At 34.1% G+C, this 10,782-nt stretch overlaps 1 protein-coding gene across 1 annotated transcript in view; it reads right to left on the reverse strand.

Moving 5' to 3' along the window:
- Nucleotides 1-8,608: 8,608 nt before the first annotated feature.
- Nucleotides 8,609-10,782, reverse strand: part of LOC108359826 (uncharacterized) — a 12,135-nt gene continuing 9,961 nt past the window's right edge. The window contains exon 3 of the mRNA XM_017611879.1: nt 8,609-8,884. Coding sequence (XP_017467368.1) covers nt 8,609-8,884 — 276 coding nt within the window. The remainder of the gene's footprint in view (nt 8,885-10,782) is intronic.

The raw sequence follows: 10,782 nt of genomic DNA on the forward strand, positions 1-10,782 counted from the left end.
ATTGCGAAAGAGGAGTTAACTATTATAGCAGTATATGTTGAAAGCCTGAAATAATGTGTAGGTAAATAATAGCTTTTAAATTAAGCAACTGTTAGACGGTAAAATCCTTACTTTTGACAACGAAATAGAGGCTTAGATTGCCCTTACTTACTTATTGCTTACTTTTTATTTCTATAACCAATTAACCAAGCTTGGTAAAAAAGCCCAAATACGGCTTTATTCAAACCAACCCTTTTTTATTTTCAGTAAGACCCGTTAAAAAGTTGTTTAATTTTTACAGGATTTGGTAAATTTTTTGATCGATTTTGGTAATTTTTATTTTTCGGCCGCGACAATACTCGCCACGCGAAGCAAAACAAATTTACAAAATTTATGACATATAGTACCGCTATAAAGCACAGACTAATCATATGGCAGTGTTGCCACTTAATAAATTATTTTCTGTGAAAACTGTATTGTTAACGAAGTCTTAATATTGGTGTTATGGGTATAGAAACGAGCGCTATATATTCGTGAAGTACGTGGCTTATAATTCCTAATGATGGCTGCATTTCCTTATTCATTGTGAACGTTTGGAATAAACTTTTTTTGTGTACTTATTCTTCAGAACGTTCTCGATGATATGCTAACGTATATTTCAAACGCATTCTGTATATTCTGGCTGTGAAATGGGATTATCTGGAATGTATAAAGAAACGCAGCCAATGACTATTGTAAAAATTTTAAAATCGAATTTTTTATCAAGACGAATTCTATAAGTATAAATAGAAAAAAATTATTTTCTTTATTTTAGTCCATTTAAAAAAAGGATATTTAAATTTATTTGACTTTGTTTTGTTAGTTTTAGATTTAAGACTTTAATCCTGATCGAACAGTAATATCTACGCCGCTGGATATTATGCGTGCTATGTTGTTCGGGATATAAAAATTCGCTGCGCATAAAATTTATGTTGAAGAATTGTTAAGAAAAATGGTTTTGTTAAGAAAAATGATTATCATAGTCCTCACTTTATTTTCGTGTGTATCATTATCAGCTTAGTATAGGGCTGCCAGACGTCCTGATTTTCCTGGATTTGTCCTGATTTAAACAAATTGTCCTCGTGTCCTGGTCCACACTTAAATTGTCCTGTTTTTTTAATGAAGGTCAATGCAGAAACCCATCTAATTTTTAGCAGATTTTTGCTTTAAAAAACAAGGTTAGGCTTTCTGTCATTAGTAGTCGAAAATCGATAATAGGTGCGTTCGCGTAGCTGTTAATTGTTCAAGTTTAACCAAAACTTACAGGTTCGCGTACGCAAAAAACTTGCAAAGTAGGGGAAATTGAGAGAGCAAAGTGACATTTCATTTTGAGGGGAAGCTGTTGGTTTCTGCTGGAAAAATTTTTTCCAACAGCAATTTGCCAACAGGAAAACAGCTGATCAAAAACAGCTGGTTGGCATTTACGCAAATCACAAAATTGAATTTGATGGTTTGGAAGTTAAAAATTACAAAATGCGACTAATTAAACTTGTAAGAAATAAGTAGTTATTTGTTTAATCAATAAACTGTGTGAGTATAACACTTTGTGATGGCTTTTCGTACGTTTTAAATTTTACACTTTTGAATGTAAACAAAAATTATATCAGCTGTTCATCTAATTTGCAAGTTTCTGCAAATTTTCTGTTCGCGTACTATTTGGGATATTTTTCTCTTGTGAGAGAACAGATGACATTTCGCCGGAATTTGGCAGTTGGTTGGTTTTTACTGGAGATTTTAAACGAACGCACCTAATGAAACACTTTCCTAATATGTTGAACAATATCTAGTGAGTTTACATACAGTGATGGACAAAAGTCTACATACACCCCCTCTTTTCGTAGATTTAAAAGTACACAGAATATTGCAAGATTTTCTAGTCACAATAAACTAAAAAAAAATCCATTCTTATACATAAAATAAAAAAGTTATGGTGAAAAAACGGGGAAACAGCGTTAAAAAAAGTGTACATACAGAGCGAAGTTCATAGCTTGTACACTGGTATGCTGGGTTGGGTTAACGGTAAACTACCGTTGGTTTTTTTTCCTTTTATTATGTTTTCTGCTTTGCTAATATTGGTTATACAGCACAGAAAAGAAAACAAATCATATGGTGAAATTTCAAGAATTTTAGACTTAAGTCGACCAACAGTACAGGCCATTGTAAAAAACTTTGAAAATAATGGTTCTATCGAAAATAAGTCGCGTAGTGGCCACCCGAGGAAACTATCTCACAGAGACATCAGCTTACTTCTCAAAGAAGTGGACAAAAATCCAAAAGTTACTGCTCCAAAAATAGCCGAACATATATCGAGTGCATCAAACAAGTGTTGTTCGAAGAACTCTGAACAATAACGGTTTCCACAGTAGAAAACCGTAAACTTCGCTTGGAGTTGGCCAAATCACATAAAGAAAAGTGGATGGATTTTTGGCAAAAAGTTTAGTTTACAGATGAGTCAAAGTTCAATATATTCGGCAGCGATGGAAGGGCAAAAGTTTAGAGGAAAAAAATACTGCACTTAATCCGAAGAATTTAGTATCAACTGTGAAGCATGGTGGCAACGTAATGGATTGGGGAGCTGTAGCGGCATCTGGAGTTGGAAGAATAGTATTTATAGAGGGTAATATGGATCGTTATCAATACAAATCTTTACTGGAACATAATTTGAAACCTTCGGTAGATAATTTGGAGCTTGGTGCAAGTTGGATCTTTCAACAAGATAATGAGCCAAAGCACACGGCACACATTGTTAAGGATTGGCTGCTTCACCAAGGTCCAAGGCAATTGAACACACCACCGCAAAGCCCAAATTTAAATATTATTGAGCATCTCTGGCAAATTTTGGAACGCAAAATTAGAAAAAACCAGGTTTCTAGCGCTGCTATACTCAAAGAGCGCATAATAGAAACTTGGGACAGTATAACTTCTGCAGACTTGACAAATTTATTAGCCTCGATGCCACGACGGCTTCAAGCGGTTATTGATGCTAACGGTAGACCAACTAAATACTAAAAAGCAATAATTTCTAGGATAAAGTATAGTTTTCGCGCTAAAGTAAGTTATTTGTGTACTGTGTGTAGACTTTTGTCATCGCTGATTTAGCGTTTTTCCCCCATAGCTTTGTTATTTTATGTTAAAGAATGGATTTTTTTTTAGTTTATTGTGGTTAGAAAAAGGTTTCAAATAAAACTTTATCAACACATTTTCCAACAGAGTTTTTGTACTTTCAAATCAACGAAAAGAGGCGGTGTATGTAGACTTTTGTCCATCACTGTACCTCATGGTTTAATAATAACAAGGTGTGTCAGTACCTTCACCTCACTTTTTCGATAGGTCTATTCCGGTCACGCATTTTAAAGTAGTAGAAAAGGTAGTAGTATTGTACTACTTTTAATCCGTTGGTGCATACTATTTCCAATTAAATGTAGAAAAATGTATAATTACAGGCTCATAAGCCTGAATATATGTTTGTATCGGCAGCTGCACACAGCTTGGACATATAGTGTAACTTAAAAAAGTAAATGCAGTAAAATAAGGCAATTTTCTATAAGACTGTAAATGATTTTTTAAATAGATTAAAACACATAAATATAGATAATATGAGCGAAATCGTAATTTAGCCATGCTGCCACTCTTTTCTAGTGTAACAGTATTCCATTTGGCTCGATATTATGACAATGCAGCAACAGTTATTTAATATAAACACATCGTCTTTCCATACGACTTTTGTGTACGTCTTTTTCCATTGATAACCACGATATCTTTTATTTTCTCTTATCTTGTCAAAATTACAACAAACACGTCGCTACTGACAACACCTTGGTATTACTCCACCATGACTGCACCTTCTTTCGGTTTAGTTTATTTGATTAAAATCTAATTTTGTATCTGCAGGCAAATGCCAGAAAAGTGCAAGTTCCTGAACAGGTAGGTACATGGCAGAGGGGTCACACATACTACGCAGTTGAAATTTCAGAAGCTAAAATCTCTTCCAAAAGGCTTTTCTGAAAGTTATTCCTTTCTCCTTCCTTTTTTGTACGGAGTGGCACAAATTGAAGGGCTTCTGCTTTCGCTACTCAAACAAAAGCATCCAGAGGGGCTTTTGTAGGACGCACTTCTGGAGGCCTTTTGAAGAAGTTCTTCTAAAGCTGGTTTTAGTTAAAAAAAATCATACTTCTTTAAAGAACTTAAATATTTAAGGTTCAGATCAAATATATTTTATTGAGATTTAAAATGCTAATTGAATCCTATTTGTAATGCTAAGTAATCTTATCTTACTAATATTATAAATGTGAAAGTTTGTATGTTTGGATGTTTGGGAAATCATCACGCGGAAACGACTGAACGGATTTGCATGAAATTTTGTAAGCAGATAGCTTATGGGCGAGATTGGTTAATAGGCTATTTCCTTTATGAGTTGCCACCTGTTAAAAAAGTTTAATTTATTTAATATGCGGGAACGACAGAATGGATTTGCACGAAAATTTGCACACACATAGCTTATGACCTAGATTGGGAAATAGGCTACTTTTCTTAAGAGTTGCCACCTGTTAAAAAGTTTCATTAAATTAATACGCGGAAACGACTGAATGGATTTGCATGAAATTTTGCAAGCAGATATCTTATGGCCTACAGTGGGAAACAGGCTAATTTTTTGGAAGAGTTGCCACCTGTTAGAAATGTTTAATTTAATTAATACGCGGAAATTAATGAACTGATTTGCATGGAAGTTTTCACACAGATAGCTTATGAGCTAAGTTGGAAAATAGGCTACTTTTTTTAAGAGTTACCACCTGCTAAAAAAGTTAAATTAAATTAATACGCGGAAAAGTCTGAACGGATTTGCATAAAATTTTGCAAGCAGCTAGCTTATGAGCTACAGTGGAAAATAGGCTAATTTTAGGGAAGAGCTGCCACCTGTTAAAAAAGTTTTAATTAAATTAATACGCGGAAACGACTGAACAGATTTGCATGACATTTCGCACAGATAGCTTATGACGTATGTTGGAAAATGGGCTACTATTTTAAGAGTTATCACGTATTAGGAAAGATTAATTAAATTAATACGTGTAAATGACTGAACTGATTTGCATGAAATTTTGCACACAGATAGCTTATGACCTAGACTGGAAAATAGGCTAATTTTTTAAGAATTGCCACCTGTTTGAAAATGAAATTTTGCTCAAAGATGGTTTTTGACCTGGATTGAAAAATAGGCTATTTCCTTAACCAGTTTTCCGATCAGAACGAAATTTAGACTGAAAGTAAGTCCGGTAACTTAAGGCCCCTCCCATACAAATTGGATATTTCATATTACATACATATCTCTGGATGTATTTGTGGGGGAGAACTGAAACTTGGTATAGTGATATGTATGTGAAATCAATGTTGGCATTAATCGATTGATGTTTTAATCAGTTAGTTAATTCGATTAAATTCAATCTGATTACATCTGNGCTATTTCCTTAACCAGTTTTCCGATCAGAACGAAATTTAGACTGAAAGTAAGTCCGGTAACTTAAGGCCCCTCCCATACAAATTGGATATTTCATATTACATACATATCTCTGGATGTATTTGTGGGGGAGAACTGAAACTTGGTATAGTGATATGTATGTGAAATCAATGTTGGCTGGAAACTTTTACAAACCAAGTTTGTAAAACGTTTGTTGGTATATATCTTAATGAAAATGCACACCGAATTGCTTAGATTGATGAGGAAACCCGACTTAGCCATTCCGGATTAACTTGCTTTGTGTGCACAGGGAAATTCCAGCATAACTTAATTAATCACCAAACCTACTTGATCAAATTAAGAGTTAATGATTAAAAATTAATTTTTTAATCGCGGTTACGATTAACTGTTTAGGCAGATTAAAATTAATCATGATCAGATGTAATCAGATTGAATTTAATCGAATTAACTAACTGATTAAAACATCAATCGATTAATGCCAACATTGATTTCACATACATATCACTATACCAAGTTTCAGTTCTCCCCCACAAATACATCCAGAGATATGTATGTAATATGAAATATCCAATTTGTATGGGAGGGGCCTTAAGTTACCGGACTTACTTTCAGTCTAAATTTCGTTCTGATCGGAAAACTGGTTAAGGAAATAGCCTATTTTTCAATCCAGGTCAAAAACCATCTTTGAGCAAAATTTCATTTTCAAACAGGTGGCAATTCTTAAAAAATTAGCCTATTTTCCAGTCTAGGTCATAAGCTATCTGTGTGCAAAATTTCATGCAAATCAGTTCAGTCATTTACACGTATTAATTTAATTAATCTTTCCTAATACGTGATAACTCTTAAAATAGTAGCCCATTTTCCAACATACGTCATAAGCTATCTGTGCGAAATGTCATGCAAATCTGTTCAGTCGTTTCCGCGTATTAATTTAATTAAAACTTTTTTAACAGGTGGCAGCTCTTCCCTAAAATTAGCCTATTTTCCACTGTAGCTCATAAGCTAGCTGCTTGCAAAATTTTATGCAAATCCGTTCAGACTTTTCCGCGTATTAATTTAATTTAACTTTTTTAGCAGGTGGTAACTCTTAAAAAAAGTAGCCTATTTTCCAACTTAGCTCATAAGCTATCTGTGTGAAAACTTCCATGCAAATCAGTTCATTAATTTCCGCGTATTAATTAAATTAAACATTTCTAACAGGTGGCAACTCTTCCAAAAAATTAGCCTGTTTCCCACTGTAGGCCATAAGATATCTGCTTGCAAAATTTCATGCAAATCCATTCAGTCGTTTCCGCGTATTAATTTAATGAAACTTTTTAACAGGTGGCAACTCTTAAGAAAAGTAGCCTATTTCCCAATCTAGGTCATAAGCTATGTGTGTGCAAATTTTCGTGCAAATCCATTCTGTCGTTCCCGCATATTAAATAAATTAAACTTTTTTAACAGGTGGCAACTCATAAAGGAAATAGCCTATTAACCAATCTCGCCCATAAGCTATCTGCTTACAAAATTTCATGCAAATCCGTTCAGTCGTTTCCGCGTGATGATTTCCCAAACATCCAAACATACAAACTTTCACATTTATAATATTAGTAAGATAAGATTACTTAGCATTACAAATAGGATTCAATTAGCATTTTAAATCTCAATAAAATATATTTGATCTGAACCTTAAATATTTAAGTTCTTTAAAGAAGTATGATTTTTTTTAACTAAAACCAGCTTTAGAAGAACTTCTTCAAAAGGCCTCCAGAAGTGCGTCCTACAAAAGCCCCTCTGGATGCTTTTGTTTGAGTAGCGAAAGCAGAAGCCCTTCAATTTGTGCCACTCCGTACAAAAAAGGAAGGAGAAAGGAATAACTTTCAGAAAAGCCTTTTGGAAGAGATTTTAGCTTCTGAAATTTCAACTGCGTAGTATGTGTGACCCCTCTGCCATGTACCTACCTGTTCAGGAACTTGCACTTTTCTGGCATTTGCCTGCAGATACAAAATTAGATTTTAATCAAATAAACTAAACCGAAAGAAGGTGCAGTCATGGTGGAGTAATACCAAGGTGTTGTCAGTAGCGACGTGTTTGTTGTAATTTTGACAAGATAAGAGAAAATAAAAGATATCGTGGTTATCAATGGAAAAAGACGTACACAAAAGTCGTATGGAAAGACGATGTGTTTATATTAAATAACTGTTGCTGCATTGTCATAATATCGAGCCAAATGGAATACTGTTACACTAGAAAAGAGTGGCAGCATGGCTAAATTACGATTTCGCTCATATTATCTATATTTATGTGTTTTAATCTATTTAAAAAATCATTTACAGTCTTATAGAAAATTGCCTTATTTTACTGCATTTACTTTTTTAAGTTACACTATATGTCCAAGCTGTGTGCAGCTGCCGATACAAACATATATTCAGGCTTATGAGCCTGTAATTATACATTTTTCTACATTTAATTGGAAATAGTATGCACCAACGGATTAAAAGTAGTACAATACTACTACCTTTTCTACTACTTTAAAATGCGTGACCGGAATAGACCTATCGAAAAAGTGAGGTGAAGGTACTGACACACCTTGTTATTATTAAACCATGAGGTACAGTGATGGACAAAAGTCTACATACACCGCCTCTTTTCGTTGATTTGAAAGTACAAAAACTCTGTTGGAAAATGTGTTGATAAAGTTTTATTTGAAACCTTTTTCTAACCACAATAAACTAAAAAAAAATCCATTCTTTAACATAAAATAACAAAGCTATGGGGGAAAAACGCTAAATCAGCGATGACAAAAGTCTACACACAGTACACAAATAACTTACTTTAGCGCGAAAACTATACTTTATCCTAGAAATTATTGCTTTTTAGTATTTAGTTGGTCTACCGTTAGCATCAATAACCGCTTGAAGCCGTCGTGGCATCGAGGCTAATAAATTTGTCAAGTCTGCAGAAGTTATACTGTCCCAAGTTTCTATTATGCGCTCTTTGAGTATAGCAGCGCTAGAAACCTGGTTTTTTCTAATTTTGCGTTCCAAAATTTGCCAGAGATGCTCAATAATATTTAAATTTGGGCTTTGCGGTGGTGTGTTCAATTGCCTTGGACCTTGGTGAAGCAGCCAATCCTTAACAATGTGTGCCGTGTGCTTTGGACTCATTATCTTGTTGAAAGATCCAACTTGCACCAAGCTCCAAATTATCTACCGAAGGTTTCAAATTATGTTCCAGTAAAGATTTGTATTGATAACGATCCATATTACCCTCTATAAATACTATTCTTCCAACTCCAGATGCCGCTACAGCTCCCCAATCCATTACGTTGCCACCATGCTTCACAGTTGATACTAAATTCTTCGGATTAAGTGCAGTATTTTTTTCCTCTAAACTTTTGCCCTTCCATCGCTGCCGAATATATTGAACTTTGACTCATCTGTAAACTAAACTTTTTGCCAAAAATCCATCCACTTTTCTTTATGTGATTTGGCCAACTCCAAGCGAAGTTTACGGTTTTCTACTGTGGAAACCGTTATTGTTCAGAGTTCTTCGAACAACACTTGTTTGATGCACTCGATATATGTTCGGCTATTTTTGGAGCAGTAACTTTTGGATTTTTGTCCACTTCTTTGAGAAGTAAGCTGATGTCTCTGTGAGATAGTTTCCTCGGGTGGCCACTACGCGACTTATTTTCGATAGAACCATTATTTTCAAAGTTTTTTACAATGGCCTGTACTGTTGGTCGACTTAAGTCTAAAATTCTTGAAATTTCACCATATGATTTGTTTTCTTTTCTGTGCTGTATAACCAATATTAGCAAAGCAGAAAACATAATAAAAGGAAAAAAAACCAACGGTAGTCTACCGTTAACCCAACCCAGCATACCAGTGTACAAGCTATGAACTTCGCTCTGTATGTACACTTTTTTTAACGCTGTTTCCCCGTTTTTTCACCATAACTTTTTTATTTTATGTATAAGAATGGATTTTTTTTTAGTTTATTGTGACTAGAAAATCTTGCAATATTCTGTGTACTTTTAAATCTACGAAAAGAGGGGGTGTATGTAGACTTTTGTCCATCACTGTATGTAAACTCACTAGATATTGTTCAACATATTAGGAAAGTGTTTCATTAGGTGCGTTCGTTTAAAATCTCCAGTAAAAACCAACCAACTGCCAAATTCCGGCGAAATGTCATCTGTTCTCTCACAAGAGAAAAATATCCCAAATAGTACGCGAACAGAAAATTTGCAGAAACTTGCAAATTAGATGAACAGCTGATATAATTTTTGTTTACATTCAAAAGTGTAAAATTTAAAACGTACGAAAAGCCATCACAAAGTGTTATACTCACACAGTTTATTGATTAAACAAATAACTACTTATTTCTTACAAGTTTAATTAGTCGCATTTTGTAATTTTTAACTTCCAAACCATCAAATTCAATTTTGTGATTTGCGTAAATGCCAACCAGCTGTTTTTGATCAGCTGTTTTCCTGTTGGCAAATTGCTGTTGGAAAAAATTTTTCCAGCAGAAACCAACAGCTTCCCCTCAAAATGAAATGTCACTTTGCTCTCTCAATTTCCCCTACTTTGCAAGTTTTTTGCGTACGCGAACCTGTAAGTTTTGGTTAAACTTGAACAATTAACAGCTACGCGAACGCACCTATTATCGATTTTCGACTACTAATGACAGAAAGCCTAACCTTGTTTTTTAAAGCAAAAATCTGCTAAAAATTAGATGGGTTTCTGCATTGACCTTCATTAAAAAAACAGGACAATTTAAGTGTGGACCAGGACACGAGGACAATTTGTTTAAATCAGGACAAATCCAGGAAAATCAGGACGTCTGGCAGCCCTATACTAAGCTGATAATGATACACACGAAAATAAAGTGAGGACTATGATAATCATTTTTCTTAACAAAACCATTTTTCTTAACAATTCTTCAACATAAATTTTATGCGCAGCGAATTTTTATATCCCGAACAACATAGCACGCATAATATCCAGCGGCGTAGATATTACTGTTCGATCAGGATTAAAGTCTTAAATCTAAAACTAACAAAACAAAGTCAAATAAATTTAAATATCCTTTTTTTAAATGGACTAAAATAAAGAAAATAATTTTTTTCTATTTATACTTATAGAATTCGTCTTGATAAAAAATTCGATTTTAAAATTTTTACAATAGTCATTGGCTGCGTTTCTTTATACATTCCAGATAATCCCATTTCACAGCCAGAATATACAGAATGCGTTTGAAATATACGTTAGCATATCATCGAGAACGTTCTGAAGAATAAG

This window comes from Rhagoletis zephyria, unplaced genomic scaffold, assembly GCF_001687245.7.
Source record: "Rhagoletis zephyria isolate East Lansing unplaced genomic scaffold, Rhagoletis_zephyria_1.1 Rzeph_scaffold_00472, whole genome shotgun sequence".
Taxonomy (NCBI): domain Eukaryota; kingdom Metazoa; phylum Arthropoda; class Insecta; order Diptera; family Tephritidae; genus Rhagoletis; species Rhagoletis zephyria.